Genomic DNA, 18,437 nt, shown 5'->3' on the forward strand with positions numbered 1-18,437 from the left:
CCTCTTTTTTGGGCAGATTGATCCAAACAGTATTGCAGCAAAAGATGGGCGCATTCGAGAAGGTGACAGAATCATTCAGGTATGTCACTACTTTCAAACATCGTAACAGGTGACTGGACAGTCCAAAATCACATACATATCCATACCCTTATTAATGTTGATGATGCATATACTGTACTGTACATGTAATAACAGAATGTGTGATGTAATATACCGGTATGTGTTTGATGTACACTGCCTGGCCAAAAGAGGGCACACACTCTAATATTCCGTTGGCCTTTAGCTTTGAGAACGTCACACATTCACTGTGGCATCGTTTCCACAAGCTTCTGCAATGTCACAACATTTATTTCCGTTCAGCGTTGCATTCATTTTTCGCCAAGATCTTATATTGATGACGGGAGAGCACATCCCAAGGCCCTCTAGCACATCCCAAAGATTCTCAACTCTGTGTCTGGTGATGATGTCTCATGCACCCTGAACCACTCTTTCACAATTTGAGCCCAATGCATCCTGGCATTGTCATCTTGGAATATGCACATGCCATCAGGGAAGAAAAAATCCATTGATGGAATAACCTGGTCATTCAGTATATTCAGGTAGTCAGCTGACCTCATTCTTTGGGCACATAACGTTGCTGAACCTAGACCTGACCAACTGCAGCAACCCTAGATCATAGCACTGCCCTCACAGAGAGGCTCTTACCTATTTGCTTAGTTAAAGGAAAACTTGGCAGGATTAGATACATATTTCCCCCTCTGTTGGAGAAGTTGTGTATTACGCTATTTCAAACTATGGAAAAAGGTAATGATAAAGCACATGGATTTTTTTACAAGCTAGCGAAACGGTTAGCATACGTTTGACAGAACAATGTGGATGTTACAAGGTAAGAAACACGATTTCTTGTTTCTCACTTACCGGGACGATAGTCCCAAAGTTGCAAGGTTTGTTTTCCGCCTGGGGACGCTAGGGGGAGCAGGGAACGTCACCATTTTCACCGGAACAGGTCATTTAACCATCCAAATGATTTCTAAACGGGTTTATTAAGTTGAAATAGTTGGCAAGTTACCCTTTATATCCAGGTGGTGACCTTTTTTTTGGCCAGGCAGTGTATATACACACCTTCATTCATGTTGCACGCAATAATGAAAGTTGTGTATATGAACGTGCGTAATTGTGCTGCTGTGCTGTTGTGTGTCAGATAAATGGCGTGGAGATCCAGACGCATGAGGATGCAGTGGCCCTGCTGGCCTGCGAGAAGAGCAGAAATGTGTGTCTTCTCATGGCTCGGCCCGAGTGCCAGGTTTGCTCACAGACCATAACTGTGACAAGCACTGCAATGCACAGCACGCGGCACACGCGCACGCGCGCGCGCACACACACACACACACACACACACACACACACACACACACACACACACACACACACACACAGAGACACACACACAAAGACACAGCCATGCATGCACTCATGCACACACTCAACACACACACACACACAGAGACACACACACACGCACACACATAAATGCACAGGCACGTACACACACACACACACACACACATATACACATACACTTAAACGTACAAGGTCAGAATTGTGCAAATACACACATTCAAACAGTCCACACTGTTTAAATATGCTACAGAACTGCTGGAAACCATGGAAACGAATCATGTACAGACACTTCTGCAGCTGATTCAGACACACTCTCTTGGAGCCAGCATCTCTCTCTGTTGTGAGAACTGATGAATGAGACTTGAAGATTGCTTTATTTTAGTGCCAAATCCTTACGATGTTGATCATGGCATGGCATCATTGATGTTACCACAGGGTTTGGTCATTCATATTATCCCCAGTTCCAAAAAATGATTCAAGAAATAGTAACATGAACTATTAAGCAGCGGTAAATCAAGAGAAAGAGAGAGTGGCCAATAAGTACTAACCTGAGGTTGTTGTTTTCCAGCTGGACGGAGGCTGGTTGGAGGACGACAGGAATGACTTCCTGGACGGGCTGCACATGGACATGCTGGAGGAGCAGCATCACCAGGCCATGCAGTACACGGCCAGCATGCTGCAGCAGGTCAGAGCCCCAAGACCACTCAATACTGCCCCCGGGTGGGGAACACCAAGACTGGAAAGTTAATTTTGCATGTGCACATGTTGGAATGGAAACAGCATGGAAAACAAGTTAGGCAATATGTATTTGTGTGTGATTTTAACTACAATATTAATTAAGCAGGTGTTGGTAATAGAATGTACTTACCTGCGTACATGTCAATCAATCAATATCTGGATCATAGGTAAACCATGACAAGCTGTGTCAGTTTGAGGTATATGGGATACAAAGTTGCAATATATATATTCCAACTTTGTATACCATATTTACACTGTATAAAATATTATTCTTACACATTTAGATATTTTATGTAACAGCTGTAAAAACTATTTAAATGCTGCATGTGTGCATTGAGAGCTACTGACTCCACTCTCTTCTCTAGAACATGCACACTGGGTACGCTGGGATGCATGACGCCGTCGCCATCCTGTCTCACCACCACGAGAAGGACAGTGGCGTGGGCCGCACAGACGATAGCACCCGCAACGACGAGAGCTCCGAGCAGGAGAACTTGCCCGACGACACTGGTCTGACCTCAGCCGTGCTGCTGGGCGACCCCCACGCGGTCCGGGCCTACAGCCAGGACACACTGGGAAGCGGCGGAGACGGAGACGCGCACCTGAGCAACGACTCCTTCTTCTCGGCCGACGCCGACGCAGACTCCCTGGCCCTCCTGGAGGACGAGTGCGAGCACTTCCGCGAGCTGCTGGAGCTCAAGTACCTGGTGCAGGGCAGTGGCGGGGGTCAGGGTCACGGCGGCGGTGGCCCGTGGCAGGGCGCCCACCCCGGCGTGGGCATGGGCAGCGTGGTGATGGCCGTCGACCCGGAACTGGAGTTTCTGAATGCCGAGCTGCGGCACATCGAGCTGGAGTGCCAGAGCATCGTGCACGCTCACCAAATGCAGCAGCTGCACGGGCAGGTATGCGGCGGAGGAGGAGGAGGAGGCGACCTCGGCATCAGCGGTGCTGCCGAGCCCTGGCTCCATCGCAATGGACTCCACAGGACGGACGCACGGCGCACTGAGCTCAGGGGTGTGAAGATGGAGCCTCCAGACGACGCAGACGTCGATGACGGTGGGCTGGACAAGGACAGTTCCAGCGCCTACAACACGGGCGAGAGCTGCCGCAGCAGCAGCACGCCGGGCCCCAGCACCCTGGAGCTGTCCTCCTCCACCAGCTCCACACAGAGACACGGCAGTGAGGAGCCGGCCAAACACAAGCCTGACTGCAGGGGCTCCAAGCACCCGCTCTCGCCCATCCGGGAGTCCAGCAGCCCCTCTCGGAGCCGTCTGGCGGGTAAGCCGACAAAGGCCGCGACGACGACGGCGACGACTGCGGCAGGGAGCAGACTGGGCGAGGTGGCACCTGCGGAATCGAGGAGCTCGGTGAAGTCGCCGTCGCGCTCTCCTTACAAACACGCACATATCCCCGCGCACGCGCAGCACTACCAGAGCTACATGCACCTGGTCCAGCAGCGCTCGGCCGTGGAGTACACCCAGAGCCAGAGCAGCCTGGTCAGCGCGTGCTGCGGGGAACGCGACAGCCCTCGGCCCTCCGAGTCCCGCGGGCGTGCTGGCAGCGGGGCCAAGGCCGAGTGGAAGGTCAAGGTGCGGAGCGACGGCACGCGCTACATCACCAAGCGTCCGACGCGCGGCCGGCTGCTGCGCGAGCGCGCCCTGCGCATCTGCGAGGAGCGCTGCGCCGTCACCACGGACGACGACGCCGCCAGCGAGCTCAAGATGGGCCGCTACTGGAGCAAGGAGGAGCGCAAGCAGCACGCCAACAGAGCCCGCGAGCAGCGCCAGCGCCGCGAGATGGTCAAGCAGAGCCGCGCCGAGGCCACAGGGCCGCGAGACGCGACCACCGCCTCCGGTGGTGTCAGGGGGAGCAGCGGAGGAGAGGGAACAGACGACAAGAGGGAGCCCGACATCATTGAGCTCAGCCACAAGAAGATGATGCGGAAGAGGAACAGGAGGATCTTCGACAACTGGATGACCATCCAGGAGCTCTTGGCGCATGGTACGAGGTCGCCAGACGGCACACGGGTGTACAACTCGCTCCTCTCTGTCACCACGGTGTAGATGAAGGCCTCCAGAGCAAGGACTGCCTGGATTACCGGGACTTCTTCGCAATAGTGTTGGACTTCCAAGGCAGAGGGCCTTAATTTAAAAAAAGCAAAGGGCAAAGTCTAAAGTTACTCAACTGAAGCTAATTTAATGTTGGAAAATATAATAGCTAATTTATTACCATGCGCAAGATCCTAAGCACAAAAGTCCATGGTTCTGCTCAATACTGCCACACACCACACGATAGCTTTAGTTCATGCACGAGACACTTTGCTCTTTGCCCAACCCTTTATACTAGGGCCCAGAGACTCACAAGAAAATTGAAAGAAAGACCACACACTGTTTTGGGTGAAGTATTCTGCCCCCCTTGATGAGACAATCACAGCTATATTATTAACAGAAGCCTGGTAAACAGACCAAAGGGCCAGGAGTCTTGAAAAGCTGGATTTATGGTATCAAGTCTATCATTGACCAAATGAGTGTGCACTAATACGTATCGATGTGAGGAAGAACGTGTGTCTGTGACATAAATCACTCCTTCCAGACTTTTGTCATTGGTCTTTTTCAATTGATATCCCAGGGAAGGCCTCACTGACCACAGACGAGGATTTCCGAATGACATGTATTTTTGTACATAATTACCATTAAAGATTTTCTCAAGCATAATGTGTAGTCCTTACCCAACAAGGCGGGTTGTTGTTTAAGAATTATTGTTTATTATCAGCCTCACAAGCTCATGTTTACTTGTTTAGCCATTAGTCTTGACATTTATTGCGGATTGAAATTGATAAGGATCTTTAGCTGGGGTGTCACTGGTCCAGAGGGGTATTTCACGAAGGTAGAATTAAGAAATCCAATATAAGTGATAAAGTGAGGCTTGACTTAGCGTTGTCTGGTCATCCTAGCTCAACAAGTTTCATTAACGCCAATCCAGGATGAGTAGGAGCGACTATGTCAAGCCAGGTATAAGTAACTCAGCATACGTGCTCTTTCTTGTTTCTACTTCGAAGAATCCATGGTTGGAATTAGAAGAAGCCGCAGAAAATAGCGTCATTCACACAAAATGAACAATCTCTTTTTATAGACTAACAGCGAAGTAAAGCTTTTCTTTTTTGAATGGGGAAACACTAGCCTGGCGGGCCATCCTATATCATTGACATGTATAGTCTGGCATCGAATCATTCCGCTCGCTTAATCCAAGGGGCGGGCAGAGAATTGTCTTTCAAACTGCCTAGGCATGCAATAGGCCAGCGCTACGACCATATCCGTATCCGGTCGGCAAAACGGCAAATACATCCTTCTTCGAAAGGAATGACTTAAGTGCATTGTGTTGATCTACTTTCAAAGAAAAGCACTTCCAAAGCAAAGTCCAACTCCTCCAAAGTTGACGCCAACGCCGATTCAAACAACCGCTCTTCGTTTGCCATAGCCACCTTCCTTGTTGTTCACCGTCGCAGGATGTCGTTATCCTGTTAAGCCCGCCTTAAGACTCTCTAACGAAATAGAGCGCTGTGATTGGCCGTCATCCACGGTGTTAAGCCAATAGAAATTCCTATGGTTCGATACTAGACGTACCATAGACTGTATATATAGAACCATGGAGGTATTATATATAACTGGAGAGAGTGACTAAGTCCCGCCCTCCATACAAATGAATGGCGGAGGCTAGGCTATTAAATCCGGCCAATTCATAGTCAACGCCATCTTGAACACTGGGGTTCGGATCCAGCGCCAGTCGGCTCTGACCATGCGCCAAGTTACAAAGCTGGAAATGACGCATGGACCAACGTCGATTTTTATTGGATATTCTGTAAAAAGAGAGTCGTCCTCCAGTAAGAGGGTGGCGATAATGCACATAAAGTCCTTGCCTCATAACAAGAAGAAGAAAAAGTTGATCGGGAACGCGCATGGAGTCCAAGTGAAGTCGGCCTGAAGCGCAACTTAATTTCATTGGATAACACAGCGGCTCTAACTAAGAGCGGTCTGCCTCACTGATCTATTATAGATCAGTGGGTCTGCCTGCTGTCCTGCTGCTAATATGCATTCGAACATGACGTGAAATATCCGTAGTCGAACTATAAATAAACTATTCGATTTTTAGTGCCAAGTGTAGCGCATTTTTACAGTCTATGATTAGTTTGTTTTTTATTTTATTGTTTGCCATCTCATAGCGGGTGCTCTAAACGTATTCTAGCGTTGGCCCATGACCAAATCAAGCCAATAATAGCCAGTAGCCACAATAATGACTGGAGCCAGAGCCCTCAATAGCCACCCTGTTTTGAAAATAATATTGAAGATAGTATTGAAGATAACGCACAAAACGGTCAGCCTGAGCGGACAATTACGTCCCCAGTACGTCTTTACTTTGAGTTGTACACCGCAGATGGTAAAGTAACGGTTAAAGAGAATGTTGTCTGCGGACTCAGCAAAAAACAGTTTACTTACGCATCCACGACGTCCAATCTTGGCGCTCACCTGTGGAGTTACCATCCAAATGAGGCAGCGGTGTCAGAGGCACAGTAGACGGCCAGAGCATCGCCAGGCGTCCAACATTGTATGATTGCATTTCCGTAAATCCTAAATTATGTCCAGGGTCTGCTATTTACTTAGGCTGCAAAGCACAGGTATTTATTTGAGGTATGCTTATTCGAGGCAGACCTTTATTTCTTACATTGTACGTTATTGTGAGACATGCGTTTTGTTTGGAGCGGCATACCAGGCTATCAAACGCAGACGATTTTCGGTTTTGGTATGGGATTTAATTTACTTTTTGACTTTTATTAAATAGTTAAATGTTGAGGCTGATGGGCATTTAAATATAGAGGGTATTTGATGATCACTGTAAAGTTTCGTGTAGTTGAAAAAGTGTTGGAATTTCCAGCTGTTTATTGCGAGACAAGGCCTTTTTCATTCATTGAACGTGCGCTGTGCTCTAATGGAATCCTTATTGCATAGAGAAGTAGCCTAAATTTAGTTTTTTTTTTTTTTAATTATGCATGGTTTACTTTTTATTAAATTCGTAGGCTGGAATGCCTCGCGGCAATAATTGTGTTTAAATGTAGTAGCCTAGTGCTTCAGCCTCTGGCAAGCTCCAAAGGGGGCGGCTATAGAGAGGTCTTTATGCCGCTGTTGTGTAATTTATTGTCTTTAATCATGTTTAGGCTACGTTTGTTCGGGACAAACAACAACGAAACAAGATCAATACAATTTTCTTTATTTGTTTATTTGTCATATGATGGATAAACAACCATAATATGCACGTCTTCTCATAGGATCCTCAAGAAATACGGACTGAATAACGTTTGGCTGTAGCCGCCGGATAGGTACCCGCCCACCAACATGTACGCGCATGAGAGCTCGTGCCCAACACGGATTTTCGTGCATGGGAGCTGGTTCCAAATGCTCCATGCAGCGCCATATTTGAAAATGGCGTATGCTAACATGCCGAAGCTAATCTGCACGCTCTTGACCCCCTGTATAGAACAGTCTATGAGACGTACAAGCTGAGCAAATTAATTTGCCGCCGCTAGGGTGCGTCTAGATTTCTAGGCTAGGGAAACACGGTTATTTCTGTAAAACAGCGAGAGTAGGCATGGACCAAACTAAATGCAAATTTACGTATGCACCCACGTGTGAGTGCTTCCTTATCTCGGCACGCGACGTCATTAAGAAAGCACTCGTCACTGCAAATATGCACATATTACCTATAAATATACATGCCTTTATATTGTCTTTATAACTGAATTCATTGAAAACACCTTTGAAAATTGCCCTCCATTTCCAATCAACTACTACAGTAGGCTATTCATCATACGTCTATTAGGCAGACAACCTGTTGTGTTTTGTGAGCAAATACATTTAGCAAATAGTATATACCAGTAAATGGAATAAAGCTCTTAAATTCAATCGGAGGTCTAATTTGAATGACAGCTGGCTGAACCAATAAGATTACATAATTAACATTAAAATTAACTAAGCCAGGATGTTAGCCTAGGTGCACAGAATAAATCCCCATGGTAACTTATGTGCCATCTCTTTTGTGAAAGCAAATCAAGGCTAAATTCAGCCAGGATTCCTAGCTTCCTAAAATCCTAGCTTAATCCCTTATCTAGGTTTTGTGAAAAATACCCCTCTGGGATGTGTGAGCGACATCACATAAAGAGGGCAGTTGGGAGCAGGGGGTCAAGAGCGTGCAGATTAGCTTCGGCATGTTAGCATACGCCATTTTCAAATATGGCGCTGCATGGAGCATTTGGAACCAGCTCCATGCACGAAAATCCGTGTTGGGCACGAGCTCTCATGCGCGTACATGTTGGTGGGCGGGTACCTATCCGGCGGCTACAGCCAAACGTTATTCTGTGCGTATTTCTTGAGGATCCTATGAGAAGACGTGCATATTATGGTTGTTTATCCATCATATGACAAATAAACAAATAAAGAAAATTGTATTGATCTTGTTTCGTTGTTGTTTGTCCCGAACAAACGTAGCCTAAACATATGAACAGCGGCATAAAGACCTTGTCTCGTTACACCATCCAACACCATCCAGAGGCTGAAGCACTAGGCTACTACATTTAAACACAATTATTGCCGCGAGGCATTCCAGCCTACGAATTTAATAAAAAGTAAACCATGCATAATAAAAAAAAAAAAAAAACTCAATTTAGGCTACTTCTCTATGCAATAAGGATTCCATTAGAGCACAGCGCACGTTCAATGAATGAAAATGGCCTTGTCTCGCAAACAGCTGGAAATTCCAACACTTTTTCAACTACACGAAACTTTACAGTGATCATCAAATACCCTCTATATTTAAATGCCCATCAGCCTCAACATTTAACTATATAATAAAAGTCAAAAAGTAAATTAAATCCCATACCAAAGCCGAAAATCGTCTGCGTTTGATAGCCTGGTATGCCGCTCCAAACAAAACGCATGTCTCACAATAACGTACAATGTAAGAAATAAAGGTCTGCCTCGAATAAGCATACCTCAAATAAATACTTGTGCTTTGCAGCCTAAGTAAATAGCAGACCCTGGACATAATTTAGGATTTACGGAAATGCAATCATACGATGTTGGACGCCTGGCGATGCTCTGGCCGTCTACTGTGCCTCTGACACCGCTGCTTCATTTGGATGGTAACTCCACAGGTGAGCGCAAAGATTGGACGTCGTGGATGCGTAAGTAAACTGTTTTTTGCTGAGTCCGCAGACAATATTCTCTTTAACCGTTACTTTACCATCTGCGGTGTACAACTCAAAGTAAAGACTCCACATTTTAGATGAGTTGGGGACGTAATTGTCCGCTCAGGCTGACCGTTTTGTGCGTTATCTTCAATACTATCTTCAATATTATTTTCAAAACAGGGTGGCTATTGAGGGCTCTGGCTCCAGTCATTATTGTGGCTACTGGCTATTATTGGCTTGATTTGGTCATGGGCCAACGCTAGAATACGTTTAGAGCACCCGCTATGAGATGGCAAACAATAAAATAAAAAACAAACTAATCATAGACTGTAAAAATGCGCTACACTTGGCACTAAAAACCGAATAGTTTATTTATAGTTCGACTACGGATATTTCACGTCAAGTTCGAATGCATATTTGCAGCAGGACAGCAAGCAGACCGCTCCTAGTTAGAGCCGCTGTGTTATCCAATGAAATTAAGTTGCGCTTCAGGGCGACTCCACTCGGACTCCATGCGCGTTCCCGAGCAACTTTTTCTTCTTCTTGTTATGAGGCAAGGACTTTATGTGAATTATTGCCACCCTCTTACTGGAGGATGACACTCTTTTTACAGAATATCCAATAAAAATCGACGTTGGTCCATGCGTCATTTCCAGCTTTGTAACTGGCGCATGGTCAGAGTCGACTGGCGCTGGATCCGAACCCCAGTGTTCAAGATGGCGTTGACTATGAATTGGCCGGATTTAATAGCCTAGCCTCCGCCATTCATTTGTATGGAGGGCGGGACTTAGTCACTCTCTCCAGTTATATATAATACCTCCATGGTTGGGAGCGTGGCTACTGAAGAGGAGAATGGGAAGGAGGTGGAATGCCCTGTGTGTGTGGCAGGCTGCCAATCATCCCTATGAGCTCCTCCCTAACTTGGTTTAGAAAACATCATTAAAGGAGAAATATTCACATAGATCTCCGTTTCTCGAGGTCACCGAGTACTGTCAGTACAAAACAATGGTTACCTAGAACTCAAGCTGCTAGTTGAGCATGAGGCCTCACGGACATGCCACTTATGCACATGCCCCCCATAGTGTAGCGCTGTAGCTGCCTGGAACTTTTTCTTTTTTCTCTGACACCCACAGAGGCCTTTGGTTTAAAACCCCATTTGTTATTGCCACACAATTAAACACACACACACAGCCAAATGTCAACATTTATTGCTTTTTATGAATACTGTATTGAAAGCCCAAACATTCATTTTACAGAGAAATCTTTTGATTTTTGTGTGTTTTAAAACCTTCACAAAAAGCAGTGAACACGTATTACAATCTACAAAATCTACTTTACAGAAATTTAAAAATTCCAAATATCAAAAAGGAGTTGCCGAAATGGATAAAAGATGCAAAAGTCTAAACATAAAATAATGAAAATAAAGATAAGTATGAGTGAATTAATGTTGAAACAATTCATTTGACACTAAAAATGGCTCACCAAAATAAAATGATGCTTTCACGTGATTCAGTAGTGGCTTGGTAACCGACTCAAATCTAAAAATGAAATAAAAACAAGGTAACATGTTAAAGTAGGCTACTTCTTTATAGCAAAGGACTGTACTTAGAAAAGAGAGGACAAAACACTGGTAAGTCTCTGGGTACGGGCACTGTTGGCGAAGCATGGTCTCTCCCTATTGCCATGTTGTCACGTACAAAGAAGATAAACATTGACAACTAGTGTTTCAAACCAAATAAAACTTATGTCACAAGCATGATTTCATAAGGGCCTTTTTTCATTGTGGAGGGGAACAGGTGAGCAGAGGGCTTGCTGTGGCACAGGCTGGCTTCTCCCAGCAGAGGGCAGTGTTAGACTGAGGCGCACTCCTGGAATGTTTCTCACTGCTTTTTCTGCCGAGGACGGGAGACACTGAAGAGAAATTGACCACAATTCCTCGGTCCCACTAACGAACAGGCAAAGGCCTTCACCTCCGGCTTACATAACTTTAGTGACACTCATGAGGGGGAAATGAGAGCTTGCAGAGAAACATGATAATAAAGACATTCCCACTTCACAGTCTTTTCTTCTTTTTTCCCCACAAGCATGTGGGACAGTGGTCTCAACTTGGACATCATAGTCAAGGGAAAGAAAGAAAGGCTTCATATGTACATGAATGCAGAGGGCTTTCAAAACATAAAATGTCCAAAAAAAAAAAAAAAAAATCTCTGTTTGTGCATGTGGACATCAGAGGCAAGTCCTCTGTATAGCCACAAAAATAGCCCCCCCGTCCCCCATTTCATGAGGGGGGGGGGGGGGGTCATTACTGCCGAGAGGTCCACTGGTATTGGTCAAACGTCTGGCTTTTATTTGTCAGTACAGCATGAGCAGGGGCCTTGCTTCTGCTCCTGTCTGGTCCGCTAGTCCTGGTCCATTTGCTCCTCTGACGGTGTTTCCGAGCTGTCCAAACTGCTCCCCACCACGCTTGTACTCACACTCACACTGCCCTCTACTGGGCTGCTGGGGTCAGCGCGAGCCGAGGCGTCACCAGACGTCTCTTCTTCACCACCGCTGCTACTGCTGCTGCTGCTGCTGCTGCTGACGGGGTCTCCGCTGCTCTCTGGCCGCTCCTCTACCCCTGGGCCAGCAGTCGGTGCCGGCTCCTTCGATTGGTCCGTTTTGACGCCACTCTCCTTGCTGTCGGCGGGCCCGGGGGAGGCTTCCCCCTCTGATTTGCTGTCTGCACTCTCCAGGGGCTCACTCTGTGTGCTGGATGGCTCTGTGGAGGGAAGATCCTAAGATGTTACAGGAGGGGAGAGAAAGACACTATTGTGTGTATGCATTGAAACAAGACTGACGGGTCAAAAATCAGTCACCGCTGCTAGTTGGCTTACATGATTTCGAATGTGTTTGGGGGTTATAGCAAAGGCTTTTTTTGTGTACAGTGTCTATTTCCCGCCAACTTAAAAAAATCCAAGCGTTAAAAAGGCAAACAAATTACATTTATCTGCAAATACAGCCGTCCACTTAAATTACATAACTGCAATTTAATTGGCTGGCGCTTGTGTTGCCGCTTGAATAGTTGAAAAATGTTTTGACGCAAGCAATGGTCCCACAGTTCAGTTAGGCAATGCATGATATTGGCCTAAGGAAAGTGAATGACCAGTGTCACCGTCAATGCTTTTTTCGTACCGTTAGGAGGAAGCCAGTGTCTCCTGTACATTTACTGGCCCAGAAAAGTTACTTTTACACAAAACTGTTCATCTATTACAATTTCATGAGCTCCCACATATTTAGCTTCAAACAGCTAGCATCACAGGTAAGCTTAGCCAGTCATGGTGACTGGCGGATAAACTGATTCTGGCCAGTGACTGGCCAATCAACTTGTCCAACATACTCTTTTATTTACCCGGGGCCAGTGGACCATTGCTTTTGTTGAACCCTGGAAGAAGCCCTCCGGTATAGTCTTGTGCCTAATTAACTATCTAGTAATGCATGACTCATTCCTACCTGAATTTCAAAAGGTTTTAAGGCCATCGTCTTTGAGTAAGCCAAGCTTTTATAGACACCTGTCAAAAATAAAGCTTCAGTCTCCCCTGCTTCAAATATACCACAGCTGCAATCACAGTGCCACACTATAATGGAGCCCGGGAAAACATGTAGGCCATGTAGGGTTATTTAAGGGACTGTCTATTCATTTACACCCATTTCTTCACTGTGAATTATGCAGCTAAATATCAATAATCATTGGGAAAATTATCTGATTATCGATGCAGGAAAAGGCTTCGATCCCAGGCCTAAAAATAGATCTTGCATTGGCAAGTTTTCCATATTCTACTAAGAGGATCAACCACATCACATCAACACATCTAGCAGCTGAGTGTGTGAGTGTGAGTGAGTGTGTGTGTGTGTGTGTGTTTTTCAGTGGGGAGAAAAACACACCACCTTGATCAGAAGCGCTCTCCTCCACTGCTTTGCTCTCTATTGTTGGGTTGGCAACGTCCGTGGAAGACTGCGGTGTGTTGGAGGAGGAGTCCTCGGCTGCAATAGGATCCGGCGAGAACTTGCCTTCCTCGTATTCCTCCTCATCTTCTTCGCCATTCTCCTCCTCTTCCTCCTCCTCCTCCTCCTCCTCATCCTCTAACTCGTCCTTGTCGAACTTGAGCCGCTTGGCTTCCTGCCTCTCTGCCTCAGGAGAGTCAGAGTCTTCATCATCCTCTGCCATGTGCTTGTTCTTCATCGGGCTGCAGTGGGATGAGTCTGCCTCTGATGACGACGACGACGACGACGACGAATCACTACAAAAAAATTCACACGTTCATCCCCATGCTAGTTCTATACACCTGTTTGTTTCACCCTGTAATGGCATCAACCATGATGACCACATCATAAGCACGGGCCAAAATCCACTTGTGACAAGAGATGACCACAAACGCTCCATTCTGCCCTTGACATGCAGCCATTCAAGCACAGTTTGAAAAGTATAATACAACTGTTACAATATTAAGCTAGATCAGTTACATCACTTGCATGTTGATGAAGCAATGTGTTGATTGGCTAGAACTGTTTAAGACATTAACAGTTCCAAGCCACTATGTTTTTCCATTACCGAACATAGGACTTTATACAAACACTTTTTAAGCACACACATTATTTTGACGTTCCATCAACTTTTTTGATACGACATACCAAAATGTGAATAAAAACAGGTTGATGAAAAAAAGTTTCAATTAATACAGTAGTCATGTTAACACAAATCCAATACAACAGTCCTACCAGAAGACAGCACGACTACTGTTATGTTGTCAACAAAAGTAAAAAATTCTGCATTATCCACATTATAATTACAATGTCTAAACAGCATCAGCAGTGAATAAACAGCACCACAGCACGGTCTGATCGCAGATCATGCAACAAAGGCTACTCCAACAATAACAAACAGATGGCAGATGAGTGTGCAGTATGGGGACTGAGAGACTGCAGATACAGATGGACAAACCTGAGGGCTTTCTCTGTTGACTCCGTGGGCGAGTCCTTGCTCTCTGTGCTATCTGGCAGGCCGTTGGTGGCCGCCGGGCTCGATAAAGAGAGCTTCGCAGAGGGTCTGTTCAGGATCCTAGGAGAGCCTGGCCCATTGACATTCCTGAGGGGCCGAAAGACAGACAGAGAGAAATGTTGTCTGGGATGCATGTTTCAACACAGCAAATTGGGCAATTGCGTCCTTCTGTTGTTGATATTGCAGAGGAAATGCATTCCCTCAATCACTTTGGAGATTCCCAAAATCACTCTCCACTGGCCAAACAACATCCTTTGGAACACGTGGCTATGCATTCAGTCTGCAATGGAAACCAACATCCTTCACCTCTGGTGTCAACTGTCATAATATCCCCCCACCTCCCCCCAGTCTAATCCCTGAACCCTCAAAAAGTTAACTGACATCAGACATTTGAGAGGCTATAATGGCTCAACACCAAATTGACAACATCAAAAACACGTTGCATATGTTTCCATTTTATCGCTTTTTTAAGCTTCCATGGTGCCCCAAGGGGCGAACCTGTGTTTTGTGTCATGAATTGTTTCCCTTAGGGTAAAGACCCTCATGCACTGTACAAGCCCCCTACAAACTCAAAGTTTGTTATTCTGTCAGTGTGGACATCAGCATTGTGCTTCTTACTCACCTGTCTGTGTAGATGGACGAATTCCCAGACAGCATCACCCCATTCATTCTGCTCATGTTACTTGACCCATTTTTCCTTCAAAAGCAAATATAAATGTCAGCATTTTTTTTTAAATCACACTTAACATGAATCAAGTTAGGGTATACAAAGCAATTGTGCAAAGTGTTTCCCGTTCCACTTCGAACAACACAAAAACCCTCTGGTCAGGAACTAGCAGCAATCTGAGGGCTCAAAATCTACTTAAGCATTCCATTAAAGAATACTCACTCAGAGCTTGGATATATACAGCTGACCACCATCACATTCTGCAAGACAACAGAGAGAGAGGGGTCAAAGGGTGGCCTTCACACTTCATAGGCAAATGTCTTAGTATATAAAAAAGGACATTGCTTACCTTCTCCACGCCTCTTAGGAACTTGTCTGTCCCTGTGTAGTTCCTCTTCGGCTCAGTAAGGAGTTCACATAAGCGCTGTATTGTGAAGGGGATCCTGAAATCAAATGAGGGACATACAACTACTCATTCAATTGCCTTTACGAATCACCTATGACTGATGCAATTGATGAACAATACAGACAGACACCTCAGCCTAAGCAAAATTATAGTTTTATTTGACCATGATTATAGACTATATTTTGCCTTTGGAACCTATGGAACAAAATATTGCAAATATTTAAACAAGGGAGATTTAAAATCATATTGCTAGACTTGTTGTCCATTATACTATGCAAAATGATATTTGAATTTGGGACAGGTTAAAAAAAATAGTCTCGGTCAAGACGGTCCACAAGAAGAAAATTACATATTCTTTTTAAATCTATTTCTATTCCAGGGTTGCTGTACACTGCAAAAATAGTTTGGGCATATTTCCAAACTGTTCCCACACACAGCTATATTGACTGAATTAGTCAACAAAAAAGGGTAAAGTACACATTCTAATTATCTTTATTCCCTGGGAACCAAACCAGAGGCCATTTGCGCCTAGCCCATAATTTAAACTATAAGAACACATTCAAAAAATGGTATATTAACAACATTCAGTTCTAATACCATTTCTAATGTTGTCAAATTCACTGAATGGAAATGTATTTATTTATTTTTGCTCCCATTTTTTATAAATTGACGTAAAAGATGTGATATTTCCTCTATGCACACAAATGGCTTATTTGATAATCCATTCATGGCAAAAAAGAAGATGAAAAGATGCTGATAACACAACAATGCCACCATTATCTCAAGTTTTGAGTAAACATGCAACTGCCATGCTAACGACAGGATATCCACTTGGGTCTGAGCCACCCTGTTGAGGGGCCAAACAGAACAACTTTCTGAGAGAGGCCACTCACAGATGACATGCATTATACAACAGTTAAGTCCAGTCAATTGATTTATATCTGATTGGATAAGAGGCATTCAAAACACTGAATTGAACTTCCTATTCATTCAAAGTGAGGGAGATGAAATAGTATTAGCGCTATTTTAACGTCACATTTGACCTCCTGCCTATGGCCGAATTACAGCCACAGGGAGCTTCTTTAACAAGTTCAATCTCACTTGAAGTGTTCTCTTGAGGTAAAGTGTTGTATTTACCCTTTGTACCCATCCACAATCTTCAGTATCCTCTCCTTCATCTCATCATAGGGAATGTACTCCACATTGGGGTTGGCTGGACCCCGTTGCTCTGGAGACGACGCCCGGAAGTCGTCCATAACCTTCTCCAGCTTGAACAAGAAGTAGCTTTTAAACTGGGACCATTGGATCCTGGTAACACAAATGCAATGGCAAATGAATCAACCATTTTTTCCAGGTTATAGAAACAACAATTGACCCCCATGTCCCCCAATTCCATGCAGAAGTTGGAGGAACTACTAAAAAGTTATATCAGTTTCTTTATGCACACTCCTGCAATACACCCATGTTACACAATAAAGTAGCCTATGAAAACAAACAAAGCCTGCCATATGCTTTACCGATTACATTTCAACAGTGAAAAACAATATATTACACATTTGTAACAGCAAAGTGAAACAGTACTCACAATGTATCTCCAGTTTTTGCAATGTGACACAAAAATTGATCCAGCACAGGACACGTTTCTTTCTTCCCTTTCTTTTCGAAATCTAAGTGGAGGGAAAGTCATAACAATCACATCTCGCTAGCTTAGGCCAAGGACACCGACAAAAGAGCTAAAGTTACATTAAGTCGTAAATTATTGTGTGGCCGTGTGTGACAGCGGGCATAACAAAACAATGTGGCTGGGTAAATTCAGATAACCTAATCTGCTTCATAGTTTCCATAACGTTAATGTAGCTTGGTGGCTGCCCTGCCTTAGCCATAGTTACCATTGTAAAATTAAAATTACATTTTATGCCATTTACATATTTTAACGTTAATAACCACGTTTTTCAAAAGGCCAACGTTGCCTGGTTTGTTTTTTACAGTCTATGGGTTTAGGATATACTTGATGTTAACGTTACAGAGCTTTTTAATATAGCAGAAACATTTAAATAAAATCACAACTATCAAGATATTAGGTGAAGGAATGTGTGTTTCCCTGGTCGTTAGAAAACAACGTATATTCGGCACAGTTAATTCAAAAGTACTATTATGCCGGTGAAATGGTTAGCTGATAGCTTACCTAAGCAAGCTAATCAATAGCAAGTCACATTATGTCCATTGACTTCAATGATAGCTATATAGCTTGCTAGCTAGCAACACTTCACAACCAAGTTAGCAATCAGCCAAAACAGATAGCAGATTTCATCTAGCTGTCTAAGGTTACCTATTTCCTAAAGAAGTATCATTAATCAACCACAACTGATGTGGTATTACAGCTTTTAGTAATAAGGCTGTTTTACATTAATTATAAAAACTACTTTTAAGTTCTCAGTTGAACTATGTAGTTTGCTTACTAGCTAACGTTAGCTGATATCGTAAGTGCTAACTGGATAGCTGCTAGCAGGGGCTGAAATCTCGATGATGGATATCGAAGGTACAGCTAGCTGAAAATCTGAAATCTCGCTCGCTTAAATGCCAGTCTCTCTTAAATTGAACAATAGATAGTAGCTGCGTTCACCTACCATTAAAAGCTCCTGTAAGTGTGTCGATTTCCATGGTCTTGGGTTGTATTGCTACTTAGCTAGTTCCTCCGAATCCTCCTGAAAACAGGCTGCTAACAGCGTCCCTGACAGAATTGCAGCAACACTTTAATATGGCGTTGATGATGTCATTACGTATACACAGAGCATGTCATGATGCTACATAACCTGCCTAAAAAATCTAAATATTTCCAGCAGCAACTAAACCACAGCTTCATAAGGGTTTCTATGCTGCTGCCTAATTTTGCTAACAAAGAAACTTACACATAGGTGCACATATAGACAGGTATACACAGACAGACACACAG

At 44.5% G+C, this 18,437-nt stretch overlaps 2 protein-coding genes across 2 annotated transcripts in view; one reads left to right on the forward strand and one right to left on the reverse strand.

Annotated features, from left to right (window-relative positions):
- Positions 1-4,795, forward strand: part of LOC143114973 (E3 ubiquitin-protein ligase PDZRN3-B-like) — a 43,977-nt gene extending 39,182 nt beyond the window's left edge. The window contains exons 7-10 of the mRNA XM_076276812.1: positions 17-79; positions 1,202-1,303; positions 1,970-2,086; positions 2,505-4,795. Coding sequence (XP_076132927.1) covers positions 17-79; positions 1,202-1,303; positions 1,970-2,086; positions 2,505-4,202 — 1,980 coding nt within the window. The 3' untranslated portion in view covers positions 4,203-4,795. The remainder of the gene's footprint in view (positions 1-16; positions 80-1,201; positions 1,304-1,969; positions 2,087-2,504) is intronic.
- A 5,773-nt stretch (positions 4,796-10,568) lies between these two features.
- ppp4r2a (protein phosphatase 4, regulatory subunit 2a) lies at positions 10,569-18,229 on the reverse strand. Its single transcript, XM_076276439.1, has 9 exons — positions 18,112-18,229; positions 17,070-17,151; positions 16,622-16,792; positions 15,428-15,521; positions 15,301-15,338; positions 15,034-15,108; positions 14,355-14,498; positions 13,301-13,653; positions 10,569-12,134 (listed from the first exon to the last, which is right to left on the reverse strand). The coding sequence occupies exons 1-9, from the start codon at positions 18,143-18,145 to the stop codon at positions 11,776-11,778; spliced, it is 1,350 nt and encodes a 449-aa protein (XP_076132554.1). The 5' UTR covers positions 18,146-18,229; the 3' UTR covers positions 10,569-11,775.
- Between the last annotated feature and the right edge of the window lie 208 nt (positions 18,230-18,437).

Source organism: Alosa pseudoharengus, unplaced genomic scaffold (genome assembly GCF_046254945.1).
Source record: "Alosa pseudoharengus isolate Yale_2024_CS ecotype anadromous, Long Island Sound unplaced genomic scaffold, YU_APseudo_1.1 YU_APseudo_1.1_scf_9, whole genome shotgun sequence".
Lineage (NCBI taxonomy): Eukaryota > Metazoa > Chordata > Actinopteri > Clupeiformes > Clupeidae > Alosa > Alosa pseudoharengus.